The sequence below is a fragment of the Mchenga conophoros genome, linkage group LG14 (genome assembly GCF_057382185.1).
Source record: "Mchenga conophoros isolate Kocher_MC1m ecotype Shallow Benthic linkage group LG14, M_conophoros_male_GT1.1, whole genome shotgun sequence".
Lineage (NCBI taxonomy): Eukaryota > Metazoa > Chordata > Actinopteri > Cichliformes > Cichlidae > Mchenga > Mchenga conophoros.
In genome coordinates this window covers 9,675,337-9,694,701 of record NC_140539.1, presented here as the reverse complement: position 1 = coordinate 9,694,701, position 19,365 = coordinate 9,675,337, and the positions used below count along the sequence as shown (strand labels likewise).

The 19,365-nt window shown below is 42.3% G+C and overlaps 1 protein-coding gene across 2 annotated transcripts in view; it reads right to left on the bottom strand.

Annotated features, from left to right (window-relative positions):
* Positions 1-19,365, bottom strand: part of numbl (NUMB like endocytic adaptor protein) — a 65,619-nt gene that overhangs the window by 32,572 nt on the left and 13,682 nt on the right. The window contains exon 1 of one of the 2 annotated variants that reach the window (XM_085245094.1): positions 1,588-1,836. The exons of the other annotated variant lie outside the window; for it this stretch is intronic. Within the exon in view, the coding sequence (XP_085101220.1) occupies positions 1,588-1,628 (41 nt within the window). The 5' untranslated portion in view covers positions 1,629-1,836. Of the gene's footprint in view, positions 1-1,587; positions 1,837-19,365 lie in introns of those variants that run through there. 2 annotated transcript variants of the gene reach the window in all.

Here is a 19,365-nt window from a genome sequence, read left to right as displayed (position 1 = left end):
CCAGGGATCAGTGATGTTGCCGGTGCTAGCTCACTAGCTAGGAATGGCAGATTCTTTTCAGGTACTGCAGCTAAAACCACACACCCAAAGGACTGTTTATTGTCTTCTCACTAAGGAAGAGGTAAGTATTAGTTTAGTTGCTCCCAGGGGCTTCGGCAAATTGCACGCAAGATGTTAAACCCAAAGTCCATAAGTTTTCCTACCTTCTTAAATTCACATACGACACAAGTTAATGTTTAGTGTTCACAGTGCAGTGACAGATTTTGTGAACCAAAAGATTTTGCACAACTGGAAATCAGTCAAACACTAGCGAGCCAAATAACTTTTGCAAGAACTGCTGCAGTAATGTCTCAGGGTCTTACCAGCTCCACCCTTGTGCTTGAATTGTGCAGAATATACGTCAGACTCCTGTGTCAGTGAACAATGCCAAATGACCTGGCGTGGCTCTGGCTGCATTCACACACTCTGAACTCTCGCAGTAAAAGCAGAATTAACCTTATAGTCTTTGAGTTTTAACCTGTGTCTAATAAACACTGCGGCATCTGTGAAGCATTCACATTCACGTCTGTTATTTCTTTCTTTCTTTTTAACCCTGTCATCCTCTCCATATTTTCTCCTCTCCTGCTTCTTCCAAAGACAAAGGGAGCAAATGTACATTTTCTCCAGAATGATTCTGCTTTGCCCCAGCTTCTTCCTCACATCCACTCCCTGCTCTTTTCTTTGTTAGCACTCCTGAGTTTCACTTTCACACCCATCCTCTTGTTATCACCCTCACGTTGAGTGTCTCACCTCAATTTGTCCTCATTTCACTCATCACACAGGTCTCTGTCACTTGCGGCATTCTCACTCTTATGCCTTGTTCTCAACATTCATGAGAGCTGGCCTCACAATTATCTAATCATGAGGACAGGGAGAGAATGGGAGTGAGAAACTGAGAAGAGGCGCTGAATTTGGGAGGAAATTTAACACAAATCTTGCTCTGGGCAAAGGGTATATGGCAGGTGTCCATGCATGAACTTCTGAGCATGCTCAGATCTATATGTGCACAGAAATTATGTGCCGGCACTAACGCTGTGCAAATAAAAATAAAATGTTGGGCGTTTCTATCAATTTAGCAGGTTTAATCTCTTCCATATGGGCATGGGGGCTAATGCATCTGCTAAGGCTATTAGCCGCTATGAGCCCTGTGGATGCAGGGTAGACTAGACCTATTATCAGTTTAGCAGTGACGGAAAACACAACCATAGCCAAAAAACACAACAACAACAGCAAACACAGTTGTCTCTGCTGTGAAAAAACACAGATCCATTGCTGACCTCTACAGAGCTGGGTCAGGGTCAAGCTGATGAACACAAAACAAGGTGAGGCTGAGGAAAAACAGTCCAAGGTGCTGATTGCTACAGTAACAGCTGACCCAGTTAGAATCCAGAATGTACCCAGATACACGATTACACACATAAGCAGGAAAAATAATGTGAAACGTATTCACAGATACCCTGCAAAGCAAAAACGCACATGTACGCCGAATACCATCAATCAGTTCCTTCCCGAGGTTGGACCACATCCCCTACACTGTATCTGACTCACCTGAGTTCAATGGCCTCCCCCATCTCGCCCCAGGAACTCATTTCAAACAACAGCAAGTGAGAGAAGATGCAGAGAGATGGCAAGCTGAGAGAAAGACGTCCCTCAGACTGGCAGCAACAAGGAAAACATGAGAGGACGAGAGGAGCTAGAGAGCATGTGATGATATTGCGCTCAGAGTGAGGGACAGAGTGGAGGCGAGTGCGCAGTGAGGGGAGTGAGAGAGAGAGAGAGACAGAGAACCACACCTCTTCTTAAGGGATTAACTTGGAGAAAAAAAGCGGCAACACATTCTCACACTCGTGTGCCGCCGCGCACCCAAACACCAATCAAACTACCCACGACCTACGGTACGGATGAGCGTCTGGCATACAGACGCGGACAAACAAATACAGCACACACACACGTATGCTCACAGCTGTTCTAAAAATAAAGACAAATCAATGTTTGACGCTCCAAATCCTGAGAGTGAGGAAAGAAGAGAGTGGGAGGATGGAAAGAGAGGGAGAGGAATGAGAAAAAGGAAAAGGGAGGGGTGATTAAGCGAGACATGGCGGGTGGTGACACAGTTTTCTTTGCTCCCCATCTGCTCTGGGCGCACTGGTCAAGAGTGCACTGGGGGAGAGGGCGAGAACTGGGGCTGGAGCCTGGGGACAAGACACTGGAGCTGGATCAGGAGAGGGTGTGCGCACTGGAACCCAGCCTGATAGTATGCTTCCACAGGGGTCTTTATTGGACACGTGTTTTTCCAGCACTGGATGTCGAAGGGTATAGGCCACAGCTGTACAACAGGCAGGGTACCCATCAGATGATTAGGGATAGCCTCAACTCCCTTTGCAAAGTGATGAAACGCACAAGCCACTCCCCAGCACACGTTTACTGGCAAAGCCGGAGAAACATGTGGATCAGGAAACACTGATGTGTTTCTGTTTTGAATGTTAAGACAGTGTGTTTCAGTGAGAACTTGTCCATACGGCAATTCATTTTAGAAGCACTATTACAGTTCTGACACAAGGTTTGGCATTTTTGGGAGGTTTGTGGGTCATGTGAAGCCAGAGTATATGCTGTTAAGGTCACCTTTATATAGAACTGTGCATCAAATTTAGAGCAGTCAGTTACACAGAGTGACTCTTAAAGAGTACCATAAACGAAGCTTATCATATGCACACTTACATTGGACTTAGAAAGTTTAGTTAATCAGGATAAAAATGTAAACATTTTCACGGTGATGCAAGAGAAGAAAGGTTTACTAATGTATTGGTTTTAGTGTTTAAAGCAAAATTTAAAAAAAAAAAGACATGTATTCCATATGCGTTTGTGGGAGGAGTCCTATCTCAAGTCACAATATATGAAGCTTGCAAAAACTCACTTACTAACATTAGTGGGCAATTTCATAGCAAATATTTGTTTGCATTTGATATTGAAATGAACTGACTGCACACAAGTTTAGAAAACAACACCAGTAAAATTAACAACATACATGAGCTGTATATTTTTTTTTTTTGCACTCATCCTATGTTTGCCACATTTGGCCCATAGTGTTCAAAGCTAAAGCACAAAATAGGTGCTTTCTCAACTTGCAAATGCTTTATTATGTTGTTAGTCTCAAGATGAAGGATCAAAATGATTTTTTCACGCCATATGCTGTATTTAAAGGAAATACACACCGGCATACTTTCCTGGGACAAGAAGGGGGTAAGTCCGGCTTTATTGATGCAATAAAACGGTTATAAACAATCTATGGGAAAATTAACATACTTTTTTCCTTCAGTAAACGTCTTCCTAATGAGGTTGTAGTCTTAATCACAAGTTTAAAGTTTTCTTCAAGACAACATAATGTTTGCATAAAAATACGTAAACTATGTTTCTATTTAGAGTAAAAAGAGATTATAATGAAGCAGAGTATGCTTAAGGGTGAAGGTCAAAATGCTTCCAGCTGGCCACAAAATAGTACTCTACAAACTTATAAGTGACAACACAACAGCAATGTCGATCTTTAATATATAGTAAATATTCTGTACATTCTTCTTCTACTTTCAGCTATTTCAAAGAAACTCAACTACTTACAGTTTTCTTAGTGAGTCAGGTGCTGCTAGAACTTCTGGTCTACATCAAAGATGAAGAGTTTTCCACAGAGGTCTGGTATCAATTTCTTTCTAACCCAAAGTTTTTTTGATGACTTAAGCAACGTTATCAAAGTTAATCCTATTTCTTCTCCATCCCGAGTCACTCGTGGCTTTATACAATATTTTTCCACATATGACGTCCCCAAAGCTAAACAGACTCCAATGCGTGACACTGGTGGAGCTCCTCTGTAATGAAGGGCAGATGTTAGAGGTTGGACCAGGTTACGGCTGCAATGACGAAAAGGTTTGCTTGTTCAGTGTACTCTGGTAAAAAAAAAAAAAAAAGATGTTTGCAACATCAGCGAGCCAGCCAGTATCTGTGGCAGTTAGACTATATATTGAACACCACATTTCAGCGGTTTACCACACAATGGTTTCTATGAAGGATCACATTACTGATGCTGAAATAACTTTCCAAATCAGTAAATCCCCGATCATAATTCTATAATGCTGTGCAGACCTTTGGCTGCTGATAAGCTCTCAAACTTGTGAATCATTATCTCAAACCAAATGCCGGGGATATTATTTGTTAATCACTTTTTTTTTTTTTTAACCAACACACGCCTTACAACGCAGTGCTTTGCAGCAGGGCTGTTTTCATTTTGCATAGCTACTAAAACTGGGGATACAGAAGAGCAAGGGCTGGGCGACTTAAAGAGTTAGGCTGAATGTCATACACTAAATGAAGATGACTGTTGGGTCTGTGGGAAACAAAGGCAGCAGTGCATAGATAGAGAGGCACAGCTACTGTAAGAGGACTGACAGAAGTTTGGGGATTAAACAATAAATAAATAATAAATTTAATATGTTGGGCGGCGAGGGGTGGGGTCATTGAGTCAAACAGGACTGTTGGACTGTGTAGTATGAATGTACACTGTGGACTATGACGGTCTTGTCAGTCACAGATGATTTGCTTCTTCTTACCCACCTGGGTAAAGTTAATGTCTTCTAGCCTACACCCAGAAATTTAGAGGCTACAAGACAACAACCAGTATGCTCAACTGTATCAGAGGTTTAGCGCTGTTTCCAGGTGGATAAAATCAAATATCTGTCAGGAAGCTGAATCTGATCACAAGGATTTGAGATGCCTTCTAATATAAGTCAAGGTGTGACTTGCAACTGGAGCCAGACTTTTAAGTCTTTGTTTTAGGCTGTAGTTGTAGCCTGAGGCTCTTCTCTCTCTTTTCACACATTCCCAGGCTTCCATGATGCCAGATCATCCTCTAAGCTGTTTACCCTCCAACACCCAGAGCCAGAGATCAGCGATAGATGAGACTGAGAGGGATCAAAACGCTCCGTTTGTGCTCTGGTGTTACACGTGTCTGTTTTAGATACGGCACTCTGGGCATTTATGGCTCCCAGCTTGGAACGATCAACACATCACCTTTCATGCTGTATCTTACATTAGGTTCCTTCACATGGACTTTTATTTCCGTATTTCTTTATTCATCTGAAAGACCAACACCATCCAGTCATTTTAGCTGTGGGCAAAGCCTTTGCCTTGTTTTCAAAACCTTTCTAGCTCACACACTGCTAAAACAGTTTCTATGCCATAGCTCAAACCATTCATTGACCCCCTTGAGCTCTATAGATGGAGGCACCGTCATCCTACAGGAGACCACTTCCATCACGACAACAGACAATTCAGTTCAATTTTATTTATACAGCACCAACTCGCAACTCAGTCGCCTCAAGACGCTTTATATTTTAAGCTAAAGATGCTACAATATTAAAGAGAATCCCCAACGATCAAACGAGCAAGCATTTTGAGCAACACTTGGTGACTGGGGAAAGGAAAAACTCCCTTTTAACAGGAAGAAACCTCCAGCAGAGCCAGGCTCAGGGAGACACAGCCTTCAGACACAATCAGTTGGGGATGAACAGAGGAAGACGGGACAAAAAATCACACTGTAGTCGACAGCTAACACGTTCAGGCTTTCCTTGAATATAATATACATAACATGATGTACATTCACATCCCTGTTTTTGTGTGCTAATGCTATGGCAGCATCCATCACATAAAATATCCACAAATAATAAATCCACTTTGAGCTGAAAACAATTACAGTGAAATGGTGACAGGCCTAACAACACTGTGACTCTTCCTTAAATGCTCCCACGGGTAAACTTGTCTTACTGTTCTTTCATTAGACAAGACCGCAAACAAATGTGTAAATATGCTATGCAGCTGAAGCAAAGATCAGCAAAGCACCATAAACAATCGCATCTAATCCACTAATCTCATTCAACACAAGCAGCATGCAACACATACAATTGTTACCGTTTTACCCACTGTCTTATGATGCTAAGTCACATTTTGTGCTAATAAAAAAAACCCTCACATTTAGATAAGGATTGATTACAGACCAGGGACAAAACAAAGACAACAAAAGGTTTCAAGTAGCCTTGAAATTTCTAACACTTCTTCCAAAAACTGTTACCACTAATATGGCTTAACCTGAAAAAGGCCAATATTTGAATTTCACATTATAAAGGCGTGCAAATTCAACACGTTGTTGTTGCAAGATAAGCTGCTTGCCTTGTTAAAAAAGGTGCACAGCAAAAACTGTGACATTTAGAAAAAGAAACAAAATGCCACAGGCAATCATTTTGTTTATCTACACTGTCATATTAAATTCTGCTCCAGCAATTATTTGGTGTCAGAAGAAAAAAAAAAACGGACGCGACTACACCTGTTAAAGGTGATGCAATGCAGGCTTACTATGAACAACGGCGGTAAGGTTAAGATCTCTCTCGCTGTTTAATTTTGATCTCTTCCCAACATTTTTTATTCTATTGTTTTGATCATTATTAACTCGCCGTCCTCCTCTCATTTCTCTTTCATTCCTTCAGGAGAAAGCTGCAGAGCTGGAGAGAAGAGGAGGGTGAGAAAAGAAAAGGATCTAAAAATATGTGGCGATGAAGACAAAGCCACAGAAGACAAAAGAGTGAGAAAGGTGTGCTACATAATATATCTATAATATTCTAACTGTAGTGCTCTACTGTATCGCACTGTACGCTTCTTCATCTGTCTCAGTGTGTATATCTGTCTACGGGGCAGACCTAACTAGCATAAGCTTATTATAACTGCTGTGTAGTTATGAAACAAGATGAGCTCACCAGCCAGGTGGGTAACACACACACTTCCTCATCACAATAAGTAAGCCCTCTGGCACGTGTTACAATCAAGTTGTTCCACCAGAAACATGATCGTGTGTGTGTGTGTGTGTGTAATGCTGTGTGTGTGTGTCTGCAAAGATGTTGAATTTAAGACTGTGTGGTTTTATAACCGTCATGCCTTAGTGGTTCCATAATAGTCTGTTATTTTAACCGACACTGACTGAATGTAATTTAGACTCCTTCTGTCACACAGACATAACCACAACTAACAATCGGTCAGGTTACAAATAGTAAATTATCTAACTCTTTGTTCAAATAAGCACTCTTCCAGTGTTGCAGGGATCTTAAGTACAGGCCGGCGCACAGTAACTGTGAACCCTTACTGGTATCTGAAATGGGACTCAAACAAATCAAGTGTGATTAGTGGGCAAGTCATTCATTTTCCTTAAAGCTGTTTTATATTTTAGTATGAGTCACTGCACTGACATCAAATTGGGTCAGTCTGAACTCACAATGTCAGGATTCTGGCTCTGCTGCACAGAGGAAGCCATTTTTCCCACACACTCCTTGAATACTATTAAAAATAATATGGATAATAAGACAGATAGACAACAGATCAATATCATACAATTAATAAAAAATCTTTATGGAGTGTAAGCAAGTGGATCTCAAACTTTGGGGCTGGCCCCATTAAGGAAACAGAGTCACTGCCAATGGGGTGAAGATTAAGGCCGCAGTGACACAAGCATAGAGACCAGTCAGCGACCCCCTGGCAACCTCCGGTCGTGAGGGGAAAAATGTGTTTTGCTGGGCCAACTGACTGCTGGAGGTTACTGGTTTTTGCTTGGGTGAAATCGGTCGTAAAGAAGGTCCTGCACCAAAAAATGTCCTTGGGATTTATTTCGTGACTAGCAGAGTCATCTATAGTTTGCATGGAAGACGTCGACTTGTCTGCAAACACAGCTGCAGTGATGAAATGTTGGGTGTTGATGGTGAACTTCTTTCAGCTTAAGTGAAACATACCAGAAAACATTTGAGAACCACTGCTCTAGGCCAAGTGGAAGACATTGAAATCCAGCCACTTTCTATGACGTAATTTCCTTTTAGCATACCACATGCTTTAGGCATGCACCCTGAAGTGTTTGCATTAGTGTGAAGGCATGTGTCTACAAAACATATAAAGACTTGTCTGTAATTCAGCAGTCAAATAACAAAAAGTTGTGAACCCAGCACACGATGATTGATTTTGGCCTCTTTGGGGAGGGCGTGCATCAACTTTTCTATCCAGCACTCCTATATCTTCACCTCACAAAGATTCACCTCCCCGACAATCATGAGTAGAAGTATCTGTATACTGTGATCAGCCACAAGATTAAAGCAGCGACTGATAAAAAGGATAACACTGCTCATCTCAGTACAATACCACCTTCTGTTAGAAAACCTTGGGTCTTGGCACCACCCACCTAAACGCTGCTGCAGACCAAGCATGCCCTCCAATGGCAGTAGCACTTTCCCAACAAAATAGTGCACTACAGGACTACAATAAAGTCCCCATGGTAGGGCTGTGCAATAAATCTAATAGTAATTCTATTTAAATTTTGGTGAGAGCACTAAATTGAGGAGGTCAACTTGCAGGCTGGTGAAACCAACTTCATGGTTTCATATAGCATATTGCTAACTTCTACTATGCATCCAGTGTCGAACGTCAGCTTCATCAGCGGTGTTCTGTAAAGAAACAGATGGGTGATCCTTAAGTGGGTCCACTCTTAATGCTACATCTGTCAATTCGAACCACTTCACCTCATCAATATGTCATTTCACCACCTCAGTGACTTCAGCTTAAGCTAACACAAGCGATCATATTGCGTGATAAGAATGCCTAATATATTTCGATTTCAGCTCCATCAAAGAATCCACCAAGACCTCTTTTTTCCACCCCATCAAAATCTGTAATACAGTGCACGGATGGACAGGTCATCCAATATCGACGCTTGACAGCCAAATCCAGTGCCTTATCCTGACAGGCTGCTTAAATCGATTTTTACCTTGGGTCAGTACTGCTTTCTCTTTCTTCTCCCACTCCATCCATCTATCTTTTCTCTCCTCAGTGACTCTCCATCATCATATGTCTCCATTATCCCTGACTTATCTTTCTCTACAGACCAACGTGAAGCCTGTAGTTACAGACAAAGCCTCATTGACCAACTGTAACACGATGGAGGAGTGTGTGAGCGCACCCTTCAAGTGGCTTTAGATGCACATACACACGGCTGGTGGGTGTTAACTGATCAGACCTGGGGTTCGGATACATGATCAATAACTTTCTGTAGTCTAGTGTGTGTGTGTGTGTGTGTGTGTGTGTGTGTGTGTGTGTGTGTGTGTGTGTGTGTGTGTGTGTGTGTGAACATTTGCACATGGGTCAGGTGTTCAAGGCCAACTGCTTGGCATTACCTCTCTCCCTACTCCCAATCAACATGACACCCAAACTCTGTCACGCTACAGTAGACATACACACACACACATACATGCAAGGACCACATGAAAACCTTGCTGCTCCATGGCAACCAATTCCCATGGCAACCAATGGTATGGGTTTTTTTTCTTCGTGGGCTAGAAGAGTGAGAGGAGAATGAGGGGAAAAGGAGGGAGTGTGAGGGTGACAGATATTTGGGAGAGAAACTCTGGAAAAGAATAAAAATAGAAAGAAGGAGGAAGTGGAGAAGCAGCATGAACACACATACACACACACACACAATTTGGCTGTTCTGATGAGGGTGACGAGAGAGAGAGAGATACAGACAGTGACAACATTGTGGGTGAAAGGAGACCTCCCTCCTGGCTGATCACAACAAGCGCTTCGTAGCGCGGAGGAGAGATGTGGGGTAGTGTTTTGGGGTGAGAAAGAAACACTGAGATTAAAAATTAATGAAAAAGTCATCACATTTTGTGAAATGGTTCAGCTTAGAAAACTACAGTGTAGATGCTTTATGCACACAGGGTATTAATATATATGCTGGGTAGTAAGGAGAAGAATCAGAGTGCCCATGGTTAGCATATTTACAGCATATTTACATCTCCAGGTACCCTGTGTAAGTACTCCATAGAAACACTGTAATAGGATTGGAATAACATTTTCAATCCCTTGCCCTGTTGTAAGTGCACTGAACAGCCTTTAGCCTCTTCGCTCACACTCCCTTTTACTGGAGTGTAATTAAAACAGTGATTATGAGACTGCTTCACTTTACGGCCTTGTAAGCTAAAGAAAATGAGAAAAACAGAGCCTTCTTGCATTTTCAGCTCCTCATTTCCTGTGAAAGGCATATGTAGCTGCTCTTGTAGCTATTTGTATTGACAGAAATACCATTCTTTGAATGGTCACTCTGTAATTTATTAATAAGGTTTGAGGATCAAGGTTCCTTTATTTGTCATTGTACACCCCAATATATAAGGGATTTTATTATACTAAAAGTTAGAACGCTTTATCTGTGTTATCCCTCAAAGTTGTTGCTACCTATAGGCTGCATTTTTATTATACAGCCTATTGGTTTTTCAGCAATGTCATCAAAGCAAGAACTTTTAGGACATCTTTCTCTTATTTGCAGGCTATCATTTACTCATCCATGCACAGGACTTAAATTAAAATCTATTTGCTATAAAATCCACAGAGTAGAGGAGAGGAGTGCAGATCTGGGGGTTTTTGCCTGTGTAACAGCACCCCTGCTGGATGGAAGGAGCATCACTGCTATGCAGACCAGTTGCCTTTGGTCCGGGTTGTGCATTTGTATTTCTGTGTGCATGTGTTTGTGTGGATCATTCCCCAGGCTGCCTTCTATAACCTCTGACCTCCGACCTCCTGTCCAGACAGGAAGCTTCTTTTTTTTAATCCACTTTGCTGATACATGGAATGCATGTTTCAGTACGTGCACTGAATACTAAATGCGAGCTTGCCCCCCAAGATATGAACAGCATGTGAACTCGAGTTTTCTTCACAATTCATGTGTTGACTGTGACACAATGCATTCATACATAATGCATGTTTTGTATCTAAAGCAACAACATACGAGGCCTAAAGTCTAAAAATCAATATGGCTTTCAAAGCTTTTAACATCTGCCCCATCGCTCTGCTGTTGCCTGTCTGACAGACCTCTGTCTGTCTCTGCATTCCTAAAGAGGAAGCGTTTGGAGGATGTGCTGATTTAAAAGGTTGGCTTGAAGATAAAGTTTCATAGATATAGCTGGCATTTTTTTTCTTCAAAGCCCCTTCGAAAATATTTATTTTGCATGACATAGTTATATTTTTTTAAATGTTACTTGTGTCTTTAAACACATATTAAGAAGGCCCGAGGCGTTCTCTGTATATATATGCATGTATTATCAAGCTGTGTCTTTATCCATCTGTCTGTCAGTCTATCCATTTCCCTGTGTGACACCAACCATCTGTCTGCCTGCCCTCAAATCTGTCCTGCAAGAGCGAGACGCACCAGCATGTTCTGGGCCACAAGGAAACAGTCGTGTCCTTTTCTCTTTGGCGACATCGCAACAATCCTCCTTACAGCAACATCTGGTGACACAGAAAGTTACTACACAGGAACAAAAAACATCTCAGAGGCAAAACTGTTTCCATTTACAGTAAAAGAGGGAAAAAGAAAGAAAGAAAAAAAACTGGGACATGAGAGGAAATTGCAGACGGGCTGTGTTATCTTTGTGGCTGCCTTTACAGAGGTTTGGGAGTTTTGGTTTCTGGAGAAGTGAGACAGAATGACCTTCACGGGGTGGTCATGTCTTATCGACCGGCACTAAAAGCCCAAGCTGGGCGTGCAGCAACACACAGGCAGAGGAAATGAGTTTAGAAAGTCAGGCAGATCATACAGGGGTGGCGCTGCTGCACGCTGCTCGACAGGATAAGCTTCCTGATATCCAGAAGTATTTAAAGTGACGTGTCTCAGAACTCTTTTTTTTTTTTTAATCTGACACGCTTACAAGATTTTGCATGCCTATTTACTATTTAATAAAATTAAGAAAATATGCAAAATGTGGCTTTTATTAGACACGCGATGCCCTGCAGCATTCACCAAATACACTGATTCTGTTAAAGGACTGGAGGAGATGAGAAAAGGAAGAAAAACTCAGCAGAAAGGAGATGATAGGAGGGGATTTGGGGATAAAGAAAAGAAGAGTCATGCATGGAAACAAGTCAGGGGAAGTCAATGAAAAACAGGACTAGAAGCAAACAACAAAGACTGAGGAGGAATAAAGAGGGAAGAAAAGAAGCGTGGATGTGAAAGAAAGCAGGAATTAAGGAGAAATGGGAAAAAGAGGAAGGCAAGAAAGTTATGTCATATCTCAGCTTCATTTAAAAAAAAAAAACATCCTAGAGCAACTTCTAAAAAGCTCACCCATGTTTAGAGGATTCAGCGGGGCTTTATCAGTTAACCTCTGTTGGGGGAAAAAAGGGAAGTAGAGGGAGATTGTGATGGTGCAGAGTAAACAATGCAGAGGTGAAGACCCTCAGGCAGAGAGATCAGGCCAGAGGCAGACAGAGACGAGAAAGACAAGCGGACTGGTGTTTGAGGCCCATGGCTGGAAAACACACTGGCACAGAGAGGAGAGGAGAGGAGAGGAGAGGAGAGGAGAGGAGAGGAGAGGAGAGGGGAAAAGGGAAAAGGGAAAAGAAAGGAATTAGAGACTTTTTTATAGTTGCTTTCTCTCTAGGATGTTGATTTGACTTCAACAGTTATCGGTCACTTTGACTTTTTTCCTCTCTTTTCAAACCTCACTTCAGAGCAAAACAAAACCTCATCGAACGTAAAGGGGAGGCCATTTCAATAGGCATCACACCCCTCGAAAAGCGTGGCGGAATTCTTTTAGAAACTGAGAAGTGTGTGTGTTTGTGCAATCCCCTTGCCCCCCCCCATCCACACACACACACACACGGTCACTACAGATTACAAACACACACCACAGATGGCCAGCGCGTCTCGTCTTTTCACCGCCACCACCATCGAGAATAATGGCCAGCGGTGGCCCCTCCTCCTCCTCTTCTACTCCCTTTCTCTTTTGTCAGCACGTGTGTCCGTCAAATGGAAGCGTGTGTGTCTGGGACAATGGCAGGCAGACAAAGAGCCCGCCTACCCCCCACCAGGATGCTGAATAGGGGGGCACGTGGTCCTTGTCATAGAAGGAACAATAGCGCTGAGGAAGAGGGACAGAGAGAGGGTGTGGCACCCCTGCACCGATGGCAAGGTGCAGCCTGGGTGGCCCCCCGAGTTCAGATTTGAACTTGAAGTTAATCAAGCAAATCAGGGGAAACTAGCCAGAAGCCAGAACGCAGACCATATGGTAGATATTCTTTAAATTACATTAAAGCCAAATGCATTTACTTAGGCAAATAATGCATTATTCATTCGTCAAAATGATTAGTCACTCACTCACTTGGTTTTCGGTTTGAAAGTCACGACTGGAAGTTTCATGCGCCCACGCATTTTTTCCATATGCTGCATAACCACTTACGGCTAATCAAAGCACATGACATGCCTTCAGACTGACTTCCTACCTTCCAGGAAACCAGTGATTCCATTAGTTTCACAACAGCAAGACAATTAACTTGTTAAGACCTAAAGTCTGATGGATTAATGAAATCGGCAGTCCATCACCGTAAACCGCCTCTAGGCTTCTGCGGTCCTAAAGCAGCAAACAACTCATGCAGAAATCTTCCAGAAATCTGGGCTTGTTGGTGCTTTCAAGGATTGGACATTATAAGTATTACAGTTTTCTGGCTGCAACTTTTGTATGAGAATACCGTGTCGGTACTTGTAGAGGACTTCACATTGCTGTACTTAATGTGCTAACGTGCACGAAAAAGCACGCATGAAAGTGCAAGACTCAAACACCGAATTAATGACTGCTAAACTTATCTTGGTCTGGCAAGTTAACAAGCTTACATGATGCACATAATAAATGCTATAGCCTCCGAACATCAGTTAGCATGTGAGCATTTTAATATGCCAATACTAGCATAACCCAAAGAGCTATATGCTAAATGGTAAACTGCTACTTGCATAGTGATTTTGTACTCTGAATACAGAGAGCTTTTACTGCAAACTTCAATTATCCAATCACACACACATTCATTTCTATACCTAAGCACCTTGTCTACACTCTCACTCCGAATGATCCGTCGGGGCAACAATATTTTGCCCAAGGACACTTCGACATGCCGGCTGGAGTAGCCAGAGAATCGATCCACAAACCAGTTCTACCTCCTGAGCCACAGGCGCCCAGGAATTATTCACCAAGCCATAAGAAATTCCTGAATGATCAGTCAGTTAATCATTCTCTTTTTATGAACAAGTTGTATTTTTTTTGTATTTTTTTGGAACTGAAACAAAGTATTCAATAATTCTCCGCTTTTTTCCATTAGCCAACTTTCAATATCACATTTCCACACAGCCACGTTTTCCACTCCCTGTTTGGCAGCACAATGACAATGTGTTAGTGATGAGCAATTACCTTTGAATAATTACATATCTTAAGCATGTATCAAGTCTCAGCAAGTTGATATTGATGCAAAATAACATAAAAAATGAATGGCTTTCCAAGTAAAGGGTAAAACTGATTCCCATGACCAAATACAAGGCAGAAGCCATCCTGGAGGGCCCAAAGACTCAGCTGGTGGATTTACTCCAGCCTTAGGCTTTTACTCACTCTAACGGATACATCAGCACTCGTGGGACATGTTTAATGTGACTCGCTGGATACAGCCTGAACAGTCTAAAGGTGCTCACGCACGTGTTCTCGTTGAAGAACGTGCATGTTTGTTTAGTTTTGGTTTTTTGTATGCGTGCAAGGGGGTCAAGATGCATTGTGACAGGGGAATAGAAAGGTTGGAACAGCTGGGCTGAGTCTGCAAGAGGACACGACAGGGGGAAAGCTGGGGGGAGTGAGTTAGAGAAAGAAAAAAGAAGAAAAGGGACAGGCACGTACATCCAGGCAGGCAGGCTGCTGACAGGCTTCTTTTGAGGCAGCAGCTGGTTAGACTGGGGGTCTCACCAGCTGTGCCTCTGCTGACCTCTCCCTAAAACTCTCCACCTCCTCTTCCTCCCCAAACTCCACTTCCCTTCCCCCAACAAACTGGAACCCTCACCCAAATGCAGGCAGGAACACACACACACACAGACACACACAACCATCTGTCAGTAGGAGGACAGTTGTCTCTCTGATTGCTCCATAACGGTGTTGAAGCAGACTTGGTAAGACACAGCACCACGCCCCAAACGAAAGCCCTGGAGATATGGAACTATTCTAAACCAGACGTCTTCCAACAAGCCCCAACTGACGTCTCAAACTCGGAGACATGTCCCTGGATAGATCACCCAAAGCCTGTGACTCATGCATGATTGCGAAGCAACACAGAGACGCAGAATTAGCAGTGATGGGAAAAGAAACCATGTACATGCTTTCATAGCTTTTATATTTTGACCAAAGAGATTCATGCATCAACACTGTGCTTATATTAAGTAATTTTTTTTTTAAAGACCACGCTGTTTGCTCTTATTTTTATAAAGTAAGACAAAAATTTACCAAATATGGTAACTCAGTGGAAGAATCATCAGTGATCCTTTTAAAAGAGCGAGCTGCTGTTCCAAAAGTGCATCTCTCATTTTTCAAATCAAGCTTCTTGGAAGAGAGAGGCTGACTCACAATCTCACCAGCTCCTCCTTCATTATGATCTGCATCTAGGCTGACAGCAGATCAGCACCGATCAGATCTGATTTATGCAGAAAAAACAAGGAAAAGTTGCCTCGACCGATTCAGACAGCATCACTTCAGAAGTGCTTATACGGAGCACCACTAAATCAAGTGCATCCAGTGAGTAATTGATTCAAGCTCTGTTCTTGTTTTTCACTCTGCCGTATAGCTGGCAAGGCAAATCTGCTGTATCTACAGCAGGAGGAAAAGAAAAAGTGAAGAGAAGAGAATGAGAGGAGACCATACTTGCTTTAGAGGGGAAAGAAACTAAAATGATGGCGTGCACAACATTGGCAAAGTAAAAAAACAATAAAGTCACTTCTGAGATACAGAGAATCTCTGCTATTTTTTTAAATCTTTCATTTACAAAAAGATTTTTAAAAAATGAAATACATTTTATGGTTTGTGTCTGTATGATAACAGCCGGTCTCCGACAGACTCTGGGATAAACTGCATGTTGACATCCTCAACAACACAAGCAAACAGCATGCCTGGGTGACTCCACCAAAGCACAGCGCAGCATAACTTTACACTATTAAACAGAAGGCAGTCAATCGGTCAATTCAAAAAGCCTCCTCTGTCCTCTAGTTTATTTCATGCCACAATATAGTCCACACAAACGTTGTTAAAAGCTCCAAGAGGAGCACTTTTCGCTTTGATTCTCATGACTAAAACTGCAAAATCTGGTTAAAAAGGAGCTGGCCACACCAATAAACAGCCCACACATCTGTCTTCAAATGTTTTAACTTAAAAGCTCCAAAATTGAAATATACACTAAAATATAAGCCATGTAAAATATAAGAAAAGCTGTTTAAATTTGGCAAGAACACACGATTATCTAGGACACCATTACGTATATGCTTTTAAAACTTTTTTATGGTTACTGAACATTAAGGTGTGTGTGTGGAACACATAAATCACTTACACACACACATGCATTTGTGACTTAAGTTTCAGTCCACCTACGAAGTGTCTGCAGCACTGTATAGACATGCCACACTGGCCACTTGATTGCTGTGGCATTTGCCAATGTGTACATAACTTTTTTTTCCAAGTGTGTGTATTAAATCTGTTTATTGGCATGCCAAATCCCTCTCTGCTCCTCCTCTCCTCTCCCTGAAGGGTTAGCAGTGTGAATATTAGATGGGGACAGATTGTATTAGATAACACAGACCTAAATAGAGCCACGCACAGATTCTCACACACAGGCAGCTTTGTGATGTACAGTTACACAGATGGTGAAGAAGTGCACTTGAAGAACACTTCATGGTGGCTCATTCAGAAAGGTAATGTATGACAATATGGCCACATTTCACCCAGATTTTGCTGTTTTATACCTAACATAACTCAAATTGAACACTGTTTTTCATTTTTACAGCAATGCAAACTTCTCTTTCTTATCACTACTGCAGCGGTCCACTGATGCACGCGGGAGAGATGAGCCCACACAGCTCACTGGGGGGCCCAAACAAATCTCCCCAAACTTTACTTGGTAAAGCTGGAGCCTCGGGCAAACACTTAGATGGCAGGATTTTTGTTTTATTTTCACATGTTAGGCAAGGTTTTAAAAGAGTACCTCTGCACTGGGGGATCAGTGGAGAAAAGTGAAAGAAATGAGTGCTGAGCTCTGCGATCTGCAGCTTGCAGGGATATGAAATGAATGCAAAATGCATGTTTCGGATGCTGTCCGTACGTGTGGATCGCCAGGCAATGTAACGCTATTCATGAGACACCATAGTATGCACATGCATTTTTTTTAAGAGCTACTTTAGCACATAGTGGTAGGACATGGTTTGAAAGTGGAGCTGCTGTGGTGCACAGACACAGACAGCGTTGCATAAACAGTCCTGCACTTCACAGGCAGCTGGTGAACATGCAACTGCTCTGTGGGCTGGGATCTGTCCATCAAGTCACGTCTCAGGGGAACAGGAAAGGCAAGGATGAGAAACCAGCACGCTAGGATGTTTTCCTCCTCAGTTCTAAGAGCACGACAGTCTAAAAAAAACTTCCAACATACCTTTTTTTTAAAAATGAAAACAAGGCCAACTTTGCAGCCACATCATCATCACCATCAAGCAAGCACCGCTCAACTTAGCTGCACCTCAGCAAGAGCAAATATCTAGTCATGAACAGCAACACTTGGCTGCCACAGTGTAAACTGAATACATGCTTTCTGTAGTCTAGTGTGTGTGTGTGTGTGTGTGTGTGTGTGTGTGTGTGTGTGTGTGTGTGTGTGTGTGTGTGTGTGTGAGAGAATTGCAGGAAGAGAAAAAAGGAAAAAAGGAACTTCAAAGTTGGTGAACAGCTAAAAAGTAGGGTTAAAAGGGGTTAAGATTTTCCTCTGGCCCTTAGGAATGCAGAGCGGGAGCAATAGCGCATTCCCTGTGTGGAGCGCAGTGAGCATCCTAGGACAAAGGCATGTAAACATGCAACCATGCACTTATGGAAACAAGTCTAGGCCAGAGGTGTCGAACATAAGGTCCAGGGAACAACATCTCTGGTTTAGACTCTCTTGGTCTGTTCTCCCTGCACATACCAAGCAGCCATCTGGTGAGCCGGACAATTCAACCCTGCAGCCATTTATCTACATTCTCCTCACAACTGCTTATCACCTCGGCCAGCATCCTCTCCTTCTTTTAAACCGTGCCACTCTACTGGTACCTCGCCTTTGAAAGCAGAGGAGACGAGGAGTAATGTCAAGGGAAGGAGGGGAACTTAAAGAGAATAGCAAATGAGCTCTCACCTCCTCAGACAGCTCGGCTCTACAGAGACTGAAGGGGTGCTACGGGGTGAGAGATGAAGGGAGAGAGGCCCCCCCCCTCATCACAACATAGTGTTCCCATTACATCAAATCATTTCTACATTACACTGGCTGGGTGTCGCCTTGGCATCACCACGATATTCCTCTGTGATCTGAGGCGAGAGCAGACATAGCCTGTGGGAGGACAGTCTATATACTTTCTATTGATCTCCTTGTAAAGGCTTGTTGAGGCCTGAGGTGCTTGAAGCTTCATCCATTAAAACATAATTTTTGGAAAAGAAAAAGAGAGAGAGAGAAAGCGCTGTGGCTTTATCCTAGATTTCATCATATTTGGAGTCATATTAGAGTGTAGACAAAGCTGGGAAAATGATATCTGAAGGATCGTATTGTTCATAACAATGTAAAGCAGTTTCAGCTTTGAAATATGATAGAAAATCAATGTCACTGAATGTTTTTGGTTTCTTTATGTGGTTAAGAGAGGACGTTTGTGTGGATAGTGGAGTCTTTTCTAAATGAGGAGTGTGTTTATGGTAACTTGCACAGACAGATAGCTCAGAAACTTGATGTCAATAAGCCGGGATTATAGTTTCATTACGTTTGTGTGCCTCTCTTTTATGAAGTTTATCTGTGTATTTAGCTATTGAGGAGTCACTCCTCACATTGCTAAATCAGAACCAAAACTAAAAGGCTACTTCAGCAATATTAAGTAAATAACAGTAATCGTAATACGCAAACCCTTTACTCAGTGAGACATATTTTGGGGAATATGTTGTCTGTTAGGAACAGCTAAATGAGAAAATCACCACCACTGTATTTCTCTCAAATATGGATATCAGCTTACTTTAATTAGCTTGGCAGGAAGAGATGGCACCCTGTACCACAATCTGGAACTTTTAGCTTCAACTTTTTTAACATTTTATTGACAGTTACAATGCTAAAAACAACACTTAGCAAGATGCTAGCTTAGGTCAGCTTTAGCTAGCTCTCTCAACAACTTGGCCATTTTAAACAAACAAGCTATGACTT